Below are 22,637 nucleotides of genomic sequence, written 5' to 3'. Positions count from 1 at the left end.
GATCAGTGGTGGCATCTTTGCAGCATCAGGACACAGGTTCGATCCCCACCTGGCATAGTGGGTTAAAAGATCTGGTGTTGCTGCAGCTGCAGTGGGAGCCAAAAAAGAAAAAAGAAAAAAGAAAAAAAAAGAATGGAGTAAAGATAGAACCATGAATCAGGATGACTGCCAAGTTATACTTCAAATGAGGAATGTAGTTGAGTTCAAGTTTGGGGCAAGGGCAGAGCTTACAAGTGAGAGTTGAAAGACCCCAGCTGTATGGATTAGAACACTGACGAAGCGGGAACATAGGGTCTTCTAACCAGAGATGACAGAAAGCAAGATGAAGGTCATTTATCAGGGAGTTTACTCACCATTCCCTCTTAAGAACCAGAAGCTTTGTTACAGCTCCGAGGAATAGCTCTGGTCCTAGACATCCATCCATTATTCTGCTTTTCTTACCATGGTCCTCCTTGGTAACTAATAGAAACCCAGTCAGGAACTTGTCTGTGGCATTTTTTTTCCCAGAAAAAAAAATTCTGATAGTCAACTCTGTCTCAATTCTGTGTCAACTCTGATAGTCAATCTCCTATATCCACTGGTTAAAATGAGGTCTGTGGTGAAGCCCCAAGTAGCATAAAATCTTCTGGTTGCCTTACTGGGACCAAGGAGCAAATCATTCTCAGAGGCCAACTGAGAGTTCCTCTTTCTTTTTTTTTTTTTTTTTTTTTGTCTTTTTGCTATTTCTTGGGCCGCTCCCGCGGCATGTGGAGGTTCCCAGGCTAGGGGTCTAATCGGAGCTGTAGCCACCGGCTTATGCCAGAGACACAGCAACTCGGGATCCGAGCCTCATCTGCAACCTACACCACAGCTCACGGCAACGCCGGATCCTTGACCCACTGAGCAAGGCCAGGGATCGAACCCACAACTTCATGGTTCCTAGTCAGATTCGTTAACCACTGTGCCACGACGGGAACTCCCCGAGAGTTCCTCTTTCCATTTTAATGTAGAGCCTCCTTCGTTGTTGAAAAGCTCAGAGTTATCAAAGAGTTTGCCTTCCCCAGGGGTCACAAATTCAGAGCTGGGCTGAATATGGCCCACATTTGTTTTAAAACAGTATAGATTAGAAGTTGGAAACATTTCACTTTAAAAACATAGATTTAAAAAAAAAAATAGATACTTAGCCATTCTTCAAAAACTCTGGCAACACAAAGCCATCATTTCCCGCATGAAAACAGTTGGCTGGAACTGAGTAGCTGGTCTCCACTGAAAGCAAGCCCACTGCTCTTTGGTTCACCCAAATCCCATCATCTCCTCAACTTGGACAACTGCACGAATTAAGCTACTTGCACTTGGGACATTTAAATTATGAAATAAATGGCAGAGGTCATTTAACTCTGTCCAAATAACATAGGCCTGTTATCAACACTACTCTAGATCTGCCTCTCGTTTCCTTAGAAAGCAGGAGGCTTGGGACTCCCCTTTGTGGCTCAGAGGAAACAAATTCAAATAGCGTCCATGAGGGAATCTAGCATTGCCATGAGCTGTGGCGTAGGTTGAAGATGCAGCTCATATCCTACCATCCTATGTTGCTGGGTCTGTGGCCAAAAAAAAAAAAAAAAAAAAAAAAAAAAAAAAAAGCGGGAGCCTTACCAGCTCACCATAGTCAGTTGCAAAACTCGCTCATGGCTCTGCCTTCACGGCTAAAAAGGGTGTTCTTTAAATTGTTCCTTGACCCTTGCTGGGGTAAGAGAGATCCTCCTTCCAAAGCCAGCTTCTTCCTCTTTCTGTTCTCCCTAAAGGAAGCTCCCCTCTCTCTTTTTTGAAAGACATGACAAGGGTTAGGAGTAGCTCCTACCTCAATTGTTTTTTTCTTTTCTTTTCTTTTTCTTTTCTTTTTTATCTTTTTAGGGCCTCACCTACAGCATATGGAGGTTTCCAGGCTAGGAGTCAAATCAGAGCCACAGCAACGCAGAATCTGAGCCACGACTGTGACCTACACCACAGCTCACAGCAATGCCAGATCCTTAACCCACTGAGCGAGGCCAGGGATTGAACCCTCGTCGTCGTGGATACTAGTCAGATTCATTTTCGCTGTGCCACGATGGGAACTCCCAAAAGCATTTCTTGTAACATCTTTTCACAGGAGATGAGCACTGCCAGGTCTCCACCACACTGCTTAAAGGAAACGCCTAGAGAAGCTATATTAGTTAGGGTACAGGTGCACCTGCTTTAACAAAAGCCCAAAAGAATAGTGGGGGAAATATTTTCTCACTTTGTAATCCAGAAAGAGGTGAGTCTAGAGAACAAAGCAGGGCCGCTCTGCTCCATAAGGTCACCCAGGGACCCAAGCTTCTATTTTGTGAAAAATTATGTTTTCCTCATCCACATGATACATGGTGACTCACCACTGCATCCTCATCCAGCCAATGAAAAGAAGAGGAAAAGGGTAGGGGAAGGCCTGAGACTCTGGCATAGAATGAAGAGGTCAAACATCTTGTGTTGCATGTACAAGCCAAGGACTGCCAACATTTGCCAGTGAACCATCAGAATCTAGACAAGAAGGTTCTCACCGAGAGCCCTCAGAAGGCAACAACTGTGCCTACCCCTTGATTTCAGTGTTTTCCAGACTTTGAGATGATAAATATCTGTTATCTGAAGCTACTCCATTTAGAATACTTTGTTACAACAGCCTTAGGAAACTAATACAGCTAGTCTCTAGATATTTGGGGTAGTCTAAGCAAGATTTGGAAACTTAACTTGATCTGGAGGTGCCTAGAAATTGGAAAGCAGTATACCAATATCACCCTCAAGGGTTAACTGACCAACCAAGGACTTGGTAGGGTACTTGCTGAATTCTGCCTTACTTCTCCTTTTCTCCATCCCACCCCTCCCTCTCACCCTCACCAGCACAAAAACATCTGCTCTAAGTCATAGGGGAATTTCTAGCTTATAGTTCCAGTGAAGGGTTCAGCTAGGCGGTATTTACCTTCTCTTGAAGATCTTTCTCCAAGCCTGAACTGGTCAATGCATCCAACCTACTCTTCTGCTTTCTAGATTAGGAACTTCTCTGAAACAGGGCTTTCTTTTTTGTTGTTTTTGTTTTAAGTTTTACTGGAGCATAGTTAATCAGGAACAGGGCTTTCTTCTTTTTTCTCTTTTTTTCTTTTTTCGGCTATGCCTGTGGCATGTGGAATTTCCTGGGTCTGAACCTGTGCCACAGAAGTGACTGAGCTGCTGCAGTGACAATACCGGATCCTTTGGATTTTTTTGTTTGTTTGTTGTTTTCTTTTGTTTTGGGGGGCCCCAGGTGTGGCATATGAAAGTTCCCAGGCTAGGGGTAGAAATGGAGCTGTAGCTGCCGGCCTACACCACAGCCACAGCAATGCAGGATCCGAGCCACATCTTCGAACTACATCACAGCTCACAGCAGTGCCGGATCCTTAATGCACAGAGCAGGGCCAGTGATCGAACCCACATCCTCATGGATGCTAGTCAGGTTCGTTTCTACTGAGCCACAGCAGGAACTCCTACGCCGGATCCTATAACTCGCTGTGCCACCAGAGAACTGGAGGAACAGGGCTTTCCCTTTGAAGGGATTCTGTTCAGAAGGATCACTCATCCTCAAGGTACCCGCTTGCCCTTCCCCAAGAGAATTGGGAAGAGGGGTGGTTCATCAGGTCCTGTGACCATTCTGGCCCTGCAGGGTCAGAAATGACATTGGAAGGGGGAAGCCTCTGCCTTGGTGAGGATAGTGATTGTGTGCAATTAAATGTCCTCCACTGGCTTTTTCTATGTCTGGAAAATGAGGTTCTCTCTACTCACTGCTTGGAGTTTTGTAAGGTGACCTCGGGCCATTTTGCTTTATAATTGCTAAAGATCAGGTCATAGGCACCAGGAAGGTAAGGGAGTCCTGGTATCCAGTCAGAAAACCAAGACAGGGAGTTGGAGATTAGGCTGGAAAGGGCTCGACATGGCAGAGGGTCAGCCACCAGAAGGATGAGGAGGGCAGAGTAAGAGCCTACACCTGGAAGAAAGAGGCAGCAGAAAAGAAGCCAGTTTGGGGACCCATGAAAGAAAAGACTTGGTGGCAAGAAACAAGGTTAGATCTTGAAGGTAGAACTGTGGGTCAAGGTCCGAGAGATTCTGGCATGAAGTGACTTAAGGGTGAACTCACTTTCACCCAAGCCTTTAAAATTACATTTGGTTCTGAACAGAGTTCACAGCAGAACCAAGCATTTACTGAGCGCATGTTGAGCACCTGTGATATAGGTTAATATACAACCTGCATGAGACTCTGGAGGGGGTGGTTGTAGAGATGACAGTCGTTCTCCAGGAGTTCACAGGTTGGTAGGGCAGAAATTAGAGACACATGCACAACAGTGTAGTGTAGTAAGTACAATCAGAGGAGTAGGACAGAAGAGGGAATGTTGTCGGGGTTAAGAGCTCAGGATCTGGGTTCAGCAGATCTGAGTTTAGATCCTGACTCTCCGATTATCAGTTGTGTGATACTGGGAAAGTCACTAGGCTTCTCGAAGCTTCAGTATTTTTTCTTATAAATAGGAAAAATAGTACTTACTCACTTAATATCCTTCTTTCAAGGATCAAATTAGATCATACATGCCTGACATCTAGCAAATTCCTAATAGCATTGACTATTGGGTATAATGATAATGATTAATATGTATTATAATTCTCTGGGGGAAGGTAACATCAGATAATCTTTCCAGGAGTTCCTGTTGTGGCTCAGCAGGTTAAAAATCTGATTAGTATCCATGAGGATACAGATTAGATCCCTGGTCTTGCTCAGCGGGTTAAGGATCCAATGTTGCCATGGACTGTGGTATAAGTCGTAGATGCTGCTCCGGCCCTAAAAAGAAAAGACAGTGTTTGCGAGAAAAGATGGCACTTGAACCTAATATTACAAATTTTAAAAAAGTTGGCTGGGTCGGGGGTGGGAGCATGCTAATGAATTGCTTTTGTTTTTTGAGTTTTTTTTTTCCCTTAATTTTTAAGGCCTCACCTATGACATATGCAAGTTTCTGGGCCACGGATTGAATCCAAGCCACAGCAGCAACCTATCCACAGCTGTGGCAACACTGGATTCTTTAACCCACTATGCTGAGCCAGGGATCAAACCCTCAGGGATTCTTAATCCACTGCACCATAGAAGGAACTCCAAATTACTTTTTTTTTCTTTCTTTCTTTCTTTTTTTTTTTTTTTGCTTTTTGGGGCTGCACCTGCAGCATATGGAGGTTCCCAGGATAGGGGTCAAATCAGAGCTGAAGCTGCTGGCCTACACTACAGCCACAGAAACTTCAGATCCAAGCCATATATATCTTCGACCTACACCGTACCTCATGGCAATGCCGGATCCTTAGCCCACTGAGTGAATCCAGGGATCGAACCTGCAACCTCATGGATCCTAGTCAGATTCATTTCTGCTGAGCCACGATGCCAACTCCATGCTTTTGTTTTATTTTTATTTTTTTTCTTTTTTGTCTTTTCTAGGGCCACACCTGAGGCATACGGAGGTTCCCAGGCTAGGGGTCTAATTGGAGCTGTAGCTGCCGACCTATACCACAGCCACAGCCATAGCCACACAGGATCCTAGCCGCGTCTGCAGCCTACACTACAGCTCATGGCAATGCCAGATCCTTAACCCACTGAGCAAGGCCAGGGATCGAACCCGAAAACTTATGGTTCCTAGTTGGATTCATGAACCACTGAGCCGCGACGGGAACTCCAACATTTCTTCTTCTTTTAAAAGTTGTTTTTTTTTCCTTATAAATTGGCTTCCACAGGTTTCTTCATTCTGCACTTAGCAAGGCCATGGAAGATCTAGAGGAAACGTTATTTGAAGAATTTGAGAACTACTCCTATGCCCTGGAATATTACTCTCCAGGGACCGACTTGGAGGAGAAAGCGCACCTGGGAGTCGTTCACTGGGTCTCCCTGGTGCTGTATTGTTTAGCGTTTGTCCTGGGCATCCCGGGCAATGCCATCGTCATTTGGTTCACCGGATTCAAGTGGAAGAAGACGGTCACTACGCTCTGGTTCCTCAATCTAGCCATCGCGGATTTCATTTTTCTTCTCTTCCTGCCCCTGTACATCTCCTACGTGGCCATGAGTTTCCACTGGCCCTTTGGCATCTGTTTGTGTAAGGCCAATGCCTTCATTGCTCAGCTGAACATGTTTGCCAGTGTTTTCTTCCTGACGGTGATCAGCCTGGACCGCTATATCTACTTGATCCACCCTGTCTTATCTCATCGGTACCGGACCCTAAGAAATTCGCTGGTTATTGTCATAGTCGTTTGGCTTTTGGCTTCGCTAATGGGTGGCCCAGCCCTCTTCTTCCGGGAGACTCTGGAGTCCAATAACCGCACCGTTTGCTATAACAACTTCCACGAGCAAGATCCTGACCTCGTGTTGATGAGGCATCATGTGCTGACCTGGGTGAAAGTTATTGTGGGGTACCTCTTCCCTTTGCTGACCATGAGCATCTGCTACTTGAGTCTCATCTTCAAGGTGAAAAAGAGAAGCATCCTGGCCTCCAGTAAGCACTTCTGGACCATCCTGGCTGTGGTCCTGGCCTTTTTGATTTGCTGGACTCCTTATCACCTATTTAGCATCTGGGAGCTCACAATTCACCACAATAGCTATTTCCACCAGGTGCTGCAGGCTGGGATCCCCCTCTCCACTGGCTTGGCCTTCCTCAATAGTTGCTTGAACCCCATCCTTTACGTCCTAATTAGCAAGAAATTCCAGGTGCGCTTTCGGGCCTCAGTTGCTGAGATACTAAAATACACACTGTGGGAAGTGAGCTGTTCTGGCACAGTGAGCGAGCCGCTCAGGAACTCTGAAACCAAAAATCTGTGTCTCCTAGAAACAGCCCAATGAACTCTTACTCTTCTGCAAGTCAGTATACAGCTTTTGTGTGAGGCCCCTGACAGATGCTTTCAGATTATTTGTTTCTGAGACATAGAGCTGACTGTATCTTCTTTTTATTTTTGGTCATTTTATTGGCATCACCTTTTTCTGTGGATATAAAACATAAGAAGGATCTTCATCTTTTTCTCCTGCCACTGAAATTATCTGTGTTATTCTTACGAAGTATAGTGTAAAGGAGTTATCAACACTACTTTTTCAATTTAATAACTTTTTTGAAGTTCTAAATCTTAATATTAAAGACATGACTAATTTTAAAAATGTAAAAATAATGTGCGCTTAAGCTTTAATTTTGCATAAGTAACCTATTAACTTATTCTTTCTTTCTGAGGCATGTGGAAGTTCCTGGGCCAGAGACAAAACCTGCCCAATAGCAGTGACAACGCCAGATCCTTCACTGCTGGGTCACCAGGGAACTTCCCGGACTAGTTCTTAAAATGCAGTATATGTACTTAATTTCTTTATTTCATGTAATCTGTGTCTGTGCGTTTATGAATTAAAGTAATAATTGGTTATAGTAGTTTAAATTTTTTCCAGTTAACTATGAGTGCTTAGTAAACTGTCCCAAAATCTAGTTGCCTAAAACAACAATTTATTGTAATTATATCTCACAATTCTGAGGATCAAGAATTTAAACAAGGCGCAGAAGGGAGGTCGCCTCTCTGCTTCACAGTATCTGGAGCTGCAGCTGACCTGGGATGACCTAACCAGCTGAGGTTTGGAACAGCTGGGGACTGGCTGAGCGGCCCACTTCCCCCTCTATCTCCTCCTCCCCCTCCCTTCCTCTCCTCTATCTCCTCCTTTCTTCATGGGTATTCTGGCATGGCATCTCAGGGTAGGTAGACTTGTGTGTATGTGTGTGTTTTCCCCTTTTTACTTTTTTTTTAAAGATTTTTATTTTTTCCATTATAGTTGATTTACAGTGTTCTGTCAATTTTGACTGCACAGCAAAGTGACTCAGTCATACATATATATATATATATATATTCTTTTTCTCACATTCTCCTCCATCATGTTCCATCACAAGTGACTAGATATAGTTCCCTGTGCTATACAGCAGGACAGACTTCTTATATGGCAGTAAGTAGGACTCGAAGAGGGTGGAACCAAGATGCTGCAGTGACAACACCAGTTCCTTAACCTGCTGAACCACAGGAAAACTCTAAGTGTAAGTTTCTACTTTTTTTTTTTTTTTTTTTTTTTTTGCTGAGGCAGTAGCATGCAGATTCCTGGGCCAGGGGTTGCACCCACACCAGAGCAGCCACCCAAGCCACAGCAGTCATAACACCTGATCCCTAACCCACTGGGACACCAGGGAACTCCAATACTCTTAAAAACTATGCCAGACACTGGCACAGTATCGCTTCCACTGTACTCTGTTGGTCAAAGCAGTCGCTGGCCAGCTCAAATTCAAGGGGAGGGGACATGGACCCCACCTCTCGATGGGGATATGTACCCATCATGATATACCATGATATCACCATAAATACAAATATTTTGGAGAAATTCTGGGTATGCACCGGTACATATAAGATTGCTATAAACATGAAACGCTGAAATCCAGATAGTAGATAGGCCAGCCCAATATCAATGATTTCAGGAAAAGAAAGTTCGTATGATGTACTGAGATTTTCACTTCTGTTCCTATATTTATATGAATGGCAGTATAAAGCCAAGAAGTATACCTTAAAGTTAGTGACTTCTTCTTGGTGCATATCTGTTGCATTTAATACTGCAATAGTATTTTGACTTCTATTCATTTATCCCTTTAGCAAAGAGAGGACTCTGAGTTATACAGAACCATGGTAGATTGATATGTGAGATGAAACTTGAATAAAAAGAATCCTAAAACAAAGACAGTAATAAGTGCCCTAAGAACCAGGAATATTGTGGACTGTTCAGAGAAGAAAAGATGGAAATGAAGAAACACTGGAAATCTGTGTCCTTGCTGTTGCTGTTTCCGTTTCCATGTCTCTGCCACTACCCTTGTCTTTTATGAATATAAACTCTGCTACTCACTGCAATTTTATTTTTATTTTTTGGCTGCACCTATGGTATGTGGAAGTTCCCAGGCAAGAGATCAAACCCGTGCCACAGCAATGACCCAAGCCACAGGATAGTGCCAAATCCTTAACCTGCTGAGCCACCAGAGAACTAAAGCAACTTTTAAAACATATTGTCTATAATATCTTGATTTTATTTTGAAAGTTTTGAGGGGAGCTATGCTATTTCTTGAATTGATATCCTTTTCATCTCATCTCTTATTTTTTTGTTTTTTAAGATTTTTCTTGTAGTTCCCTTTGTGGCTCAGCGATCAATGAACCCAACGATTATCCATGAGGATGCAGGTTTGATCCCTGGCCTCACTCAGAGGGTTAAGGATCTGGTGTTGATGTGGTTGTGGTGTATGCCAGCGGCTACAGCTCCAATTTGACCCCTAGCCTGGGAACCTCTATATGCCACAGGCACGGCCCTAAAATAGCAAAAAAAAAAAAAAAAAAAGGTTTTTACTATTATAGTTGATTTACAATGTTCTGTCAATTTCCGCCGCACAACAAAGTGACCCAAAAGTGACCCAGGCATACATATATAATATTCTTTTCCTCACATTATCCTCCATGATGTTCCATCACAAGTGACTACATACAGTTCCGTGTGCTATCCAGCAAGATCTCTCCACTTTATTTCCAAATGCAATAGTTTGCATCTACTAACCCCAAACTCCCAGCCCATCCCATTCCTCCCCCCTCCCCCTCGGCAACCACAAGTCTATTCCCCCAAGTCCATGAGTTTGTTTCTCATCTTTTAGTTTTTATAAATGCTGCTCTCAGATCATTTATTGGCCATGTACTTTACTGTTAGCCCCATGCAACAATCAGATCTGGTTTAGAAATTATTCCTTGAAAAAACATGTGGCGCATCTCAGCATATCCCAAACTTCTGTGGCTCCCAAGCTTCCTGGCTTCTGCCGTACCCAAGATGGGTTAAGGGGAGGCAGAGAGAGGAAGGCTCATTGTGAGTTTCCAGCCCTTTGTGCAGCCTTAACCCTGACCCTTCACCACAAGGGTTTGCAATATTCCACTCTGGGGTCCCCGTCAACCCTCAGGGATAGTTTCCCAGGATCAAGAGAAAAGATGCAGGACCCAAAAAAGAAAAGAGAACTCTGTAAGCTCATCCCTAGCTTAGCAAAGAAAGGGACCCTCAAGGCTCGGGGAGAAAGAGGAAGCCTGAGCAGGAAGGAAGGGGATTAAGCAACCAAGGGCAAAAGTACATTACGGAGCCTGTGGTCTGAAAGATACATTTCTGGGTGCTGCTTCCCAAGCTTTGTGAGTTAGGAACCTATGCAGAGTTGTTCGGTTTTTTTTTCTCATGCTATAGACTAGGGGCACAGCGTCCAGGGCCTGTGGGCTTTCCAAGGGCCTGTGAAAATATTTGAGATCCTGAAAGATATTACTGGCTCTAGCATATAAAAAGGAAACTTTAAAAGTCAAAGTCAATAAATACTCTGAATTCATTTGAAAATCTAACAGCAGTTATGGGACCCTTCTACAGAAAAATGCTTTTAAATAGTTTCAGGGAGTCCTTGTACCCTAGGCTAAGAACTGGTTTCAGTGGCTTTTTTTTTTTTAATGGCACGCCTGCAACATATGGAAGTTCCTGGGCCAGGGGTCGAATTTGAACTGCAGCAGCTGGCTTACACCACAGCTACAGCAGCACCAGATTCGAGCCTCATCTGCCACCTACGCTGCAGCTTGCAGCAACGCTGGATCCTTAACCCACTTAGCGAGGCCTACTGGCATCTTCACATAGACTACATCAGGTCTTTAACCCACTGAGCTACAATGGGAACTCCTGGTGGCTTTTAAAATAGTTAATAGTGGAGTTCCCATCATGGTTCAGCAGTAACGAACCCAGCCAGTATCCATGAGGACACAAGTTCGATCCCTGGCTTCGCTCAGTGGGTTAAAGATCCGGCATTGCCATGACATGTAGTGTACGTCGCAGGTGTAGCTCCAGAGCCCACACTGCTGTGGCATAGGCTGGCAGGTGCAGTTCCTAGCCTGGGAACTTCCATATGCCATGGGTGCAGCCCTAAAAAGACAAAAAAATAAAATAAAATCAAGTCAAATGAAATAGCTAATGGTGGGACACAACTTCCAGGACTCTACTAGTAGAAAGTAGCAACCAGCATAGTCACTTTCCAGCAGGAACGTGTTAATGTTTTATTTTCAGCTTGAGGGAAGATCCAAAGTGCAGCATAGGACACAAGCCTGGACCCAGGATCGGCATTTCCAAGCCTCCTCCCCTGGCGGTTGGAACCTGGATGGAAGGGTCTCTGGGGGTCCAATGACTGAGAGCAGGATGAATGATTGAAAAGACAGAGGGGTGGAGAAGAGGACGGCACTGGGGCAATTTGAGGAGGAAGCAAGGATGGTGGATGCCTAGTTGGCACAACAGTGAAGAATCCCAGCTTCCTCGGACTGGAGCACAGACCCACCCACACAGACCTGACTCCTCACTGGAAGGAAGCTCTTCCAAGGACAAGTTCCAGAGCCTCCGAGGCAGGTTATCTGGCTTTGAACTATGGCTCCAATATATTCAAGATCTGTGACCTTGGCTGAATTAATCCAAATTTTTAGACCTCAGCTTCCCCCATCTGCAAAATGGGATCACAATAGCAGTACCTGCTATGTAGGATTACTGTAAAAATGAAGTGAATTGACACAGGTAAAGCACTTTAAGTGATGCTTAGCCCTATAAATACCTAGCACATATTAGCTGGTACTATGCTTATTCAGTGAAACTCCTGGCACCTTCTGACAGCAATTGTTTCATCAGCATTAGATCCTTTCCTCCTCTTGAATGAACATAAAGATCTTGTAGGAAAACAAGGGAACTTACACAAATAATTTTATAAGAAGGCCATTTATAAATTCTATATAAAAATATTAGGGGTCACTAATGGCCTAGCTGTTAAGGATCTGGTGTTGTCACTGCTGTGGCTAGGGTCACTGCTATGGTGTGGGTTTGATTCCCTAGCCTAGGAATATCCGTATGTCACAGGTATGGCTGAAAAGAGAAAAATAATTTATGGGTTAGGAGGCTGAAGGGGCAGGAAAAGCAGAATGAAAGACTTTTTTTTTTTTTTTAATGGCTGTACCATAGGCATATAGAAGTTCCTGGGCCAGGGATTGAATCCGGTTGAATTTAACCCACAACGCTGGGCTGGGGATGAAAAGTGCACCTCTGCAGGGATCCAAGCCACTGCAGTCTGATTCTTTTTTTTTTTTTTTTGTCTTTTTTTTTGCATTTTCTAGGGCCGTACCCATGGCATATGGAGGTTCCCAGGCTAGGGGTCGAATCGGAGCTGTAGCTGCTGGCCTATGCCAGGGCCACAGCAATGCTGGATCCAAGCCCCATGGTTTCTAGTCAGATTCGTTAACCACTGAGCCACGACAGGAACTCCCTGCAGTCTGATTCTTAACCCACTGCACCACAATAGGAACTCTAAGACTTCTTAAAAGAAATAGTTTAAACCCATCTTGAAAAATGGCCATAATTTTAACAAGTGCAGGTGAAAAAAGAGGCCATTTCAGGTACGTGCCATAGCAAGAACAAATGTTTAGGGGTTGGAAAACAGGCTGTGTTCAGAAAAGAGAATAGTCCCATTTTATAGATACAAAGTGAGGACAGAAGATTCACAGGTGAGCATCAGGCTAGAATGGCAATCCATAGTTCAGTATTCTTACATATGAGCAGCCGTTCCTTGAGGGGTGGGGTTTTACATGTCTACATATAGTTTCCTTTGATTTTTTACTTTACTAAAAGCTATTCAGGCCAATAACATTCCAAATGACAGACTTCCACTTGGGACATTTTCCTAATGCAATTTTTTTTAATTTTGATTTTTTGCTTTTTAGGGCTGCACCTGTGGCATATGGAAATTCCCAGGCTAGGGACTGAATCAGAGCTGTAACTGCTGGTCTACACTGCAGCTCACTGCAATGCTTGATCCTTAACCCACTGAGCGAGGCCAGGGATCGAATCCACATCTTCATGGATAACTAGTCAGATTCGTTTCTGCTGTGCCGCTATAGGAATTCTCTCAATTTCCATTTTAAGTTTACCCTTGTGTGATATTATCTTCTTACTCTTCCTAATTGAGGATATGAAGCAAAGGTTGTACTGATGAAACAGGATCAAATCATCTAAAGGCAGGGATGAAGAACTTTCCCCATTCTATCGCCAATACTTTATCTGGTCCATGAAGACCTAGGCTGAGTTCCTCCTCTCTCACTTACTAGATGACCAACTGGGGGTCATCTTTCAGAGTTGTGTCCTCATTTATAAGTAGTGATAACAATGTCTGCTTTGTTTATCTCACAGGCTTATTATAATGCGGTTCATATTAGACAATGTATGTGAGGCAAGCATTTTTTTTTATTTTTTTATTCCAAGGATAATACCTGCCATTGCCAAACTGTGTTTGTTTGGGAAAAAATATATAGGCATATCCCAAAACACTAAAGCAACTCTTCACATTTGTATCTTTGTCCATAAGCTTATTTTTCAGTTACAGCCAATGAAAAAGAATAAGCATTTTTCAGTGTTGCTGTTAAACTGGAAAAGCTTGTTGGAAAGTCTCCATTACTTTCCAAAGCAAATATGTTAAATTTATAAAATGTTTCACATATGCCATAGTCTAGCCGTTTCTGTTTATTAAAACCTAACAGTCCTCTTATTTCCCTGCTTCTATCAGAATCACCTCCAGTGCATAGTTCTGCCTTTTTTTTTAAACAGAAATATAGTTGGCATACAATATTAATTAGTTTCAGTTTACAACATGGTGATTTGACATTTACATACATTAAAATGTTTTTAGTATACACTACAAAAAGTGTAGCAACCATCTGTCATCATATAGTTACTATAATTTTATTAACTGGAGTTCCCGTCATGGCGTAGCATAAACGAATCCGACTAGGAACCATGAGATTGCAGGTTCATTCTCTGGCCTCGCTCAGTGGGTTAAGGATCCAGCATTGCTGTGAGCTGTGGTGTAGGCCACAGACATGGCTTGGATCTCAAGCTGCTGTAGCTGTGGTATAGGCTGGCAGCTACAGCTCCGATTGGACCCCTAGCCTGGGAACCTCCCTATGCCATGGGTACCGCCCTCAAAAAGACAAACGACAAAAGAAAGAAAAAATTAACTATATTCCCTATTCTGTACATTACATTCCCATGACTTATAACTGGAAGTCTATCCCTCTTAATCCCTTTCTATTATTTCACCTCACCACCCCCCAACCCTTTCCCCCCATCTATGCTTTGCCTTTTCTTTTCTTTTTTTTGGTCTTTCTGCCCTTTCTAGGCCCGCTCCCACGGCATATGGAGGTTCCCAGGCTAGGGGTTGAATCGGAGCTGTAGCCACTGGCCTACACCACAGCCACAGCAACGCGGGATCCGAGCTTCATCTGCAACCTGCACCACACACAGCTCACGGCAACGCCGGATCCTTAACCCACTGAGCAAGGGCAGGGATCAAACCCACAACCTCATGGTTCATAGTCGGATTCGTTAACCACTGTGCCACAACGACGGGAACTCCCTGCTTTGCCTTTGTCTTTGGCTTGGAAACCAGCCTCACCATTGTCCTCATACAATAACCCAGACTGTAACTCAGATGCTTCCACAATTTAGCCTCACTCTAATCCCAAACTGACACTGCAAAATCCAGCTAAACTTGTCTAATTGCCTCTCACAATCTCTAATCTCATTCTTGCCTTTCTTCTTTTTTTTTTTTTTTTTTGGAATCTGAACCTGCACCACAGCAGCGACCCCAACCTGCAGTGACAAAACCAAATCCTTAACTGCTGCACAAGATAACTCCCCTATTTTTTTTTTTTTGGTTTTGCTTTTACTTTTTTTGTTCTTGCCTTTATCATTCTGTCTTTTTCACCACCCTAGAATAGTTTTTCTTTTTTTAAAAAAAACTAATCACCAATTAAGGTCTATCAAGCTCAAGTCCCATCTCCTCTAAAAAACTGTTATTCAATTCTAGCCTTTCCTGAGCCTATGGACTTTTGGATTAATCAGCCTTCCTTATCTGTAGGTTCTACATTTGCAGATTCAACCAACCATGGATCAAAAATATTTGAAAGGGAGTTCCTGTTGTGGCTCAACCAGTTAAGAACTCAACTAGTACCCACAAGGATGCAGGTTCTATCCCTGGCCTCACACAATAGGTTAAGGATCCAGTGTTGCCGTGAGCTGTGGTGTATATATAGGTCACAGACCAGCTTGGATCTGGTGTGGTTTAGTCCAGCAGCTACAGCTCCAATTTGAACCCTAGCCTGGGAACTCCCATATGCTTTGAGTGTGGCCCTAAAAAGGAAAACAAAAACAAAAACCCAACCAAGGAGTTCCCGTCGTGGCGCAGTGGTTAACGAATCCGACTAGGAACCAGGAGGTTTCGGGTTCGATCCCTGCCCTTGCTCAGTGGGTTAACGATCCAGTGTTGCCGTGAGCTGTGGTGTAGATTGAAGACGTGGCTTGGATCCCGCATTGCTGTGGCTCTGGCGTAGGCCAGTGGCTACAGCTCTGATTCGACCCCAGCCTGGGAACCTCCATATGCCGCAGGAAGTGGCCCTAGAAAAGGCACGACAAAAGACAAAAGACAAAAAAAAAAAAAAAAAAAAAAAAAAAAAACAACCAAAATTTAAGACCCAGAAGTTTGTGTTGTATGCTACAATTAGTCTTTAAGTATGCTTAGACTAGCTCTGGAAAGACATAAGAACCTGAGCATAAGTGAATGCGAGACCTGGGGAACAGCAGGGACTTCATTGTATAACCTCTGGAACTTTGAACTATGTTTTTTTTGTTGTTGTTGTTGTTGTTGTTGTTGTTGCTATTTCTTGGGCCGCTCCCGCGGCATATGGAGGTTCCCAGGCTAGGGGTTGAATCGGAGCTGTAGCCACCGGCCTACGCCAGAGCCACAGCAACTCGGGATCCAAGCCGCGTCTGCAACCTACACCACAGCTCACGGCAACGCCGGATCGTTAACCCACTGAGCAAGGCCAGGGATCGAACCCGCAACCTCCTGGTTCCTAGTCGGATTCGTTAACCACTGCGCCACGACGGGAACTCCTGAACTATGTTAATGTGCATATTTTCCTATAAAATTGGATTGTGATGATCATTGTACAACTATAAATATAATAAATTCATTGAGTAATTAAAACAAAATAAATATATTTTAAAAAAATGATAGTAAGGGAGTTCTGTCGTGGCTCAGTGGTTAACGAACCCAACTAGGAACCATGAGCTTGTGGGTTCGATCCCTGGCCTTGCTGTGAGCTGTGGTGTAGGTCATAGACAAGGCTCGGATCTGGCGTTGCTGTGGCCATGGTGTAGGTCATAGACAAGGCTCGGATCTGGCGTTGCTGTGGCCGTGGTGCAGGCTGGCAGCTGCAGCTCAGATTCAACCCCTAGCCTGGGAACCTCTGTATGCCTCAGGTACGACCCTAAAATGCATTAAAAAACAATGATAAAATTAAAAAAATTTAAAAAATGTGATAGTAAAAGATACATCAAGTTTATTTTTTTATTCAAGGCTATGGAGTCAAGATTTTAAAGTCACATACTTCTAAATAAAATTTATGACAGCTGTGGTTTAAATAAACTAAATTTTTAATTTCCTTTTTAACCAAACTTGTAATCATTTTTTTTTTTTTTTTTTTTTTTTTTGTCTTTTGTCTTTTTTTTTGTTGTTGTTGTTGCTATTTCTTGGGCCGCTCCCGCGGCATATGGAGGTTCCCAGGCTAGGGGTTGAATCGGAGCTGTAGCCACCGGCCTACGCCAGAGCCACAGCAACGCGGGATCCGAGCCGCGTCCGCAACCTACACCACAGCTCACGGCAACGCTGGATCGTTAACCCACTGAGCAAGGGCAGGGACCGAACCCGCAACCTCATGGTTCCTAGTTGGATTCGTTAACCACTGCGCCACGACGGGAACTCCCATTTTTTATCAATAATTTTTAATATTTAACACTTTGGTCAAGCTCTTTGGGACTCAATCCCTTTAACATGTTGACAATTGTGAATTATTTCGGGCTGTTCACTGGTTACTACACTTCTGCTTTTTTCCAGTTCTTTCAGTATCTCCAGGCTCTCCCGTTCTCCAGAAAATGAATTGCTGCCCCCTGCTGGCTCTCATGACACCGACAACCTGAAAAATCTCTCCAGTTACTTTAGACCAGGTCTGTTGGACTGAAGATGATTTCATTCACAAAAATGTCTGACTGAATATATTCTCTTTAGAATTTAAACAAATTCCCACATTCAAGGTGGTCACAGACATAGGAAATCAGATTGAGGGGAGAAACAGTATTACCTGTTTTCTGCTAGGGTAATCCTGATCTCAAACATGTAATATCTTTGGCCTAGAGACTACAAAATGGAGGCCAGCCATTCCCAAACTCTGCTTTTGTGAAAACTACTACTGTGAATATATTTACCTGTAGCACCACCTCAATACTGAAGGCCCCTCCATCCCAGTAGGCTCAATCAGACTTACAATCCAGGTAAAATGTCCGACCTCTACACCCAAGCCAGGCTTATGAACTATAGCCTAAGGATCAATCATCCATATAGCTTTCCTTCCAGGGCACAATAAATACTGATTACAAATCACATCCTGCCGTGGCTCAGTTAACGAATCCAACTAGGAATCATGAGGTTGCAGGTTCGATCCTTGGCCTCTATCAGTGCATTAAGGATCTGGCGTTGCTGTGAGCTGTGGTGTAGGTCGTAGCTGCAGCTTGGATCCCAAGTGGCTGTGGCTCTGGCATAGGCTGGCAGCTGAAGCTGATTTGACCCCTAGCCTGGGAACCTCCATATGCCTAGAGAGTGGCCCTAGAAAAGGCAAAAAGACCAAAAAAATTTAAAAAATAAGAATCATATCCTCAGGAGTTCCCATTGTGGCACAGAGGAAACGAAGCTGACTAGTATACTTGAGAACATGGGTTTGAGCCCTGGCCTTTTGCAGTGGGCTAATGATCCAGTGTTGCTGTAACCTGAGGTGTGGGTTGCAATCGAGGCTCAGATCTGGTGTTGCCGTGGTGTGGCCCCTAGCTTGGGAACGTCCATATGCTGCAGGTTCAGCCCTAAAAAGAAAACAAAAAACAAAAAAACAAGAACAAAAACAAAACACCACATGCTCAACAGTTTTTCCTGAACAGTTACAGGAGGCATTATATTTGCAACATCTACCTTGACAAATGGTTGTAAATCATGACAAACTCTGGGAATCCTTTCCCCCTTTGGGTTAGGTGTTTGTAGTCTAAACATTGCACCCTCCATTGTCTAACACTTAGCATTATTTTCAGGTGGGATTTTAACTCATTTTTAAGTCACAAGTAACCCCTAACTTGAAGATGCTAGGTCATAATAAATTTAAGTCACTGGTTACTATTAATGAGTCCTGCCATTTATCTTATCTCCATGTTTCCTCATCTGGCAAATTTAACATTATTCCTTATGTGCCCAGTATTGCCCTGAGCACTATACCTTTCTTTACTCATTTCTCTTGATTCCTTGAGGTACTCCCTACATTCTCACTGAGGAAAACCAACTCAGATAATAGGTAACTCTATAACCTCTTGCAAAGGCCAAAGTCTTAAACCATTCACTATAAACCTATGGGGCTAATAATTATCTAAAATCAAAACTCTCACTACAAAATTTTCAGTGAAGTTTATCTCCCTGATTTCTTTTGAAAACAAAGCAAACATAAAACTTGAAATACTGTAGTGAAAATTAGCATCACGCAGTGAAGACATTACTAACGGGTACAGAAGTTGTCTATTATTCATCAAGTCTACTGGTGAGATCTGTGTAGGCACAGTATAATAGGTAGTTCCCTCCTTGTTTGGGCTAAACGTCGAACGAGAATGCTGATCCAAATTTATATTACTTATGAATTATCTAGTCATTGAATTTCTTCCCTCAAAATAGAAGGAATATAAATACCAACCCCCAACTTAGGAGTCAAGAGCCAAGGGTTGTCTTTCAAACTTTTATTGAAGGGCAACAGTCCACGATGGATTTTAGATTTTGTTGAACGCGGCCACATCCATAGACTGCACATAGTCCTCAAAAGCAGTGATCTGCTCCTCCAGCATATCTGTTCCAACTTTATCGTCTTCAACTACACACTGTATCTGAAGTTTTTTAATTCCATACCCCACCGGAACTAGTTTGGCTGAAAAGAACATCAAGAAAAATCTTAGTTAGCCAAGTCCTAATGGTTGACAAAGCTTGAAACTGTATGCAAATTACAGATGCCAGTGTCAAAAAGCAAAGATTAAACTCACAAGAGCCCCAGACCAAGCCATCTGCTTGAATGCTTCTGACGCACTCCTCTAGTTTTGCCATATCTGTCTCATCATCCCAAGGTTTCACGTCTAATAAGATGGAAGACTTGGCAACAAGTGCTGGTTCTAAAAAGTGTAAGAAACAACATTATTCAAATACCTCTGCTCTACTATTTTTACCCTACTCCAAGGTGCTTAATGGAATCTTAATGTCTCTAAATGGATCCTCTCCTCAGCCATATAGTTATAGAAAATACATCTTGTGTTTGTCACACACATGCCCACTTTCTGTTTGGCTAAGAAAGAGGTGTTTAGTTGTGTAACAGTTTTTTTCCCACAGAGGAATGCTGCAGTTGCTACCATGCGAACAGCTGCAGACCAGTAGCTGTGGAAGTTTTGAAGCTCTGCCTCAAAAGAAGATATTGAAATATGTATTCAAGGAATGTGGAGGAAACTTTGGGAATCAATCTTTGGAAAAGATTATTCATGTTATTACGAAAAGAATTAAGTTATATACAAATTATAAAATGACCTACTTTTGGCTTTCTTTGACTCATACTGTGCAAGGCGTTCTTCTCTTAGCCTCTTAGCTTCTTCACTTTCCTGTGAAGAATAAATTTAATATATTTCACAAAGCTGGTTGTTCCCCGCCTTAAAGCTGATGGGATCATCACAAAGACCAGCTTTATCAGAAAAAAGCAAATCCATCAGGAGCTCAGCCGAAAGATGGTGATTTGATTTTATTCATCATGTAGCTAGTGAGGATTTTCAAAAGGCAGGTAATAAAGGGAAGCTGGGATTCGACCCCAGCCATTCTGGCTACAGAGACTGTGCTTAAGCACACTGACACACACACATGTCAATTTATGCCATACCTCCTCATCATCGGATCCAAAGAGGTCAATGTCATCATCATCTTTACTGTCTGTAGCTCCACTTTCTGTGGTGTCTTCCACATTGGCAGGGCCATACTTGCCCAAAGCTTTCTTCACTCCTGGCAGGCTTAAAAAAATTAATCAACTGTTAGGATGGTATGATATCCCCCTTTATTTATTTATTTTTTGTCGTTCTGCCTTTTCTAGGGCTACTCCTGCAGCATATGGAGGTTCCCAAGCTAGAGATCAAATCGGAGCTGTGCTGCGGGCTTATACCACAGCCACAGCAACATGGGATCCAAGCCGCGTCTGCAACCTACACCACAGCTCACGGCAATGCCGGATCCTTAACCCACTAAGCAAGGCCAGCGATGGAACCGCAACCTCATGGTTCCTAGTCGGATTTGTTAATGACTGAGCCACAACAGGAACTCCATGATACCCCTTTTTAGACAATACATGAGAACTTGTTTTCATTACAACTTATCAACCGGTCCCTTTTGTACTGAGAACTTACCCTTCAACGCTCCCATGTAAATACCTGTGCATGTTTTAGGTCCTCACTCAAACATTAACAGCACGTGACATGTCATATTCAATATGCACAATGGTTTGCTTTTAGGATGAGTATTTCTGTTTGAGGTTTCATTAAGCACACTCAGTGGACTGGAGCTCACTCCCCCACCCCCACTCCATTCTTGTTAGCAGTTTCAGAAGAAAGGCAAAGGACTAAAAGAATGAGCCACCTGCTAACCCAGAGGTGAGTCCCCCAGATCAGGGTTAGACGCATTAGCAGGGTAATGTGGGGAAAAGCTAAATTGCTATTGTTGAAGTAAAATCATATCTAATGGCAAGACAATAAATAATTAAACATAAAAATTTTCTCTCCCCAGTTTGTGCCTCCTCTCTCCCCTTTTATGTATACTGTGCATCTGCATTAACCAAGCCTCCTTACAGGTAACATTCTTTCCTAATCTTGGGCCACCATGACCCACAACAAACTATTTGCTTTGCACCTGTAGATTTGGATTGTATAAACTGTTAGTAACATGTCATTCAACATACGGCCCTATCTCAAGAACTTCTATGGGTGGAACAGTTCTCAGATGTTTCTGAGGGGCTTTTCACAAGTTGTAATTCTCATTGTGGCTTGAGTAAAACTTTCCATTTCACCTGATTTGCTTTTTATCAAAATTGTTCATGTCCTACCTGTTACATGAAAAAATGGAGAATTCCAGTCTCTTGGTCTTCTAAAGTCACAGAAATTTAGCTTACAATATCCCAACAAACATGAAGTCGCCAGAATCCTAATTTGTCACGCGAAAATCCCAAGTTTAACCTTAAAATCAGTCCATTCTTCAGATGAACACAAAGATAATTTTACCTGGCCTTTTCTTTTTCATAAGATTTGATGTGATTATACCAACGTAGGGCATGACACAAGTCAGCAGGTGGTGGGCCGGAGACTGCTTCAAAAACTGCCACATCTGCTTGTGATGGCACATACCTGTCCATGATACAAAACTAGTTATACACACCTCAAAAAAAAAAAAAAAAAAAAAAAAAGCTACGAACACCAGCAAATAAATGACAAACGCTACGACCCTCAAATTATTGAATGAGAACGCGCCCATTTGTTAGGGGGCCCTAAGGTGCTTTAGCTATTTGAGAAAAGGAGAAAAAAAAAAGCTCCTTAGGATCAGGGATTATCTACTCAGTTCTCCGCGCTATCCTGAGACATGCCTGACACTTAGTAGACCTCGGAAATTGCAATCACTAACGCCATGTCTACAGGCTTCCATCTGTTAACTGAGCAAAACGCAGAAAAACCTAGTTGAATCAAGTAATCGAAAAGAAAGCACCTCTTTAACCCTTCTCTCTCTGCAGCCCCTTCCCCCGGGAGAGCCCTGGGTCCAGGCTTCCTTTCCTCCAGCAGCAGCCGAGGCCGCGCCACGTGGCCCCACCGCACCCGGCCGCCCCTGCCGGTCCGCTCACCCCTCGATGTAGCTCTTGTCTGCCAGGTAGTCGTTGAGCACCTGGAGGCCGGCGGGGCTTTTCAAGTCTCCAAAACCCATGGCGATTGTCGATCTGGGAACTGGGCCGCAGCGGAGGAAAAAAGGAGCGCAGGCGAGGGAGCCTAACGCTAAGAGGAAAAAGGCCGCAAAAAGCCCGGAAATTCCTTATATAGAGACGGAGGCGTTTCTCTCCGATGCCCCTGGCCGGAGGTTAGAGGTTAAAGGTTAAAGCACTTTACGCTTCCACAATGTAAAAATCAAGGGCTCTGAAATAGGCCGACAGATTGCCCACCGGTATTTCTCTGTGTTTGCAAATCATTAATAAAATGGATATTTCTCAAATTACTATCGCCAAGGGCTTCGGAAGATTACAAGAAGAGCCTTTTGAAGCACCGGAGATGACCGAAGACGTTCGGCCTGGGCCGCCAGGCCACTTCCGGCGGA

General features: G+C 43.4%; 2 protein-coding genes across 9 annotated transcripts in view; one reads left to right on the top strand and one right to left on the bottom strand.

Moving 5' to 3' along the window:
* Window positions 1-7,443, top strand: part of GPR1 (G protein-coupled receptor 1) — a 61,854-nt gene extending 54,411 nt beyond the window's left edge. For 6 of the 8 annotated variants that reach the window (XM_013984415.2, XM_021074587.1, XM_005672112.3 and 3 more), the window contains one exon: window positions 5,785-7,443. In XM_013984415.2, the coding sequence (XP_013839869.1) occupies window positions 5,813-6,880 (1,068 nt within the window). In that variant the 5' untranslated portion in view covers window positions 5,785-5,812 and the 3' untranslated portion in view covers window positions 6,881-7,443. 8 annotated transcript variants of the gene reach the window in all.
* EEF1B2 (eukaryotic translation elongation factor 1 beta 2) lies at window positions 18,992-22,620 on the bottom strand. Its single transcript, NM_001243524.1, has 6 exons — window positions 22,174-22,620; window positions 21,563-21,685; window positions 20,179-20,305; window positions 19,840-19,906; window positions 19,304-19,429; window positions 18,992-19,191 (listed from the first exon to the last, which is right to left on the bottom strand). The coding sequence occupies exons 1-6, from the start codon at window positions 22,251-22,253 to the stop codon at window positions 19,037-19,039; spliced, it is 678 nt and encodes a 225-aa protein (NP_001230453.1). The 5' UTR covers window positions 22,254-22,620; the 3' UTR covers window positions 18,992-19,036.

This window comes from Sus scrofa, chromosome 15, assembly GCF_000003025.6.
Source record: "Sus scrofa isolate TJ Tabasco breed Duroc chromosome 15, Sscrofa11.1, whole genome shotgun sequence".
Taxonomy (NCBI): Eukaryota; Metazoa; Chordata; class Mammalia; order Artiodactyla; family Suidae; genus Sus; species Sus scrofa.
Note: the sequence above shows the minus strand (reverse complement) of the source record. Positions and strands in the feature narration are given on the sequence as shown.

Coding starts and splice junctions, on each gene's coding strand:
- EEF1B2 (NM_001243524.1), bottom strand. CDS start 22,253: ATGGGTTTTGGAGACTTGAAAAGCCCCGCCGGCCTCCAGGTGCTCAAC. Junction 19,907..20,178: donor TTGGATCCGATGATGAGGAG/GTATGGCATAAA, acceptor TATTCTTCACAG/GAAAGTGAAGAAGCTAAGAG. Junction 19,192..19,303: donor TGGCTTGGTCTGGGGCTCTT/GTGAGTTTAATC, acceptor TGTTCTTTTCAG/CCAAACTAGTTCCGGTGGGG.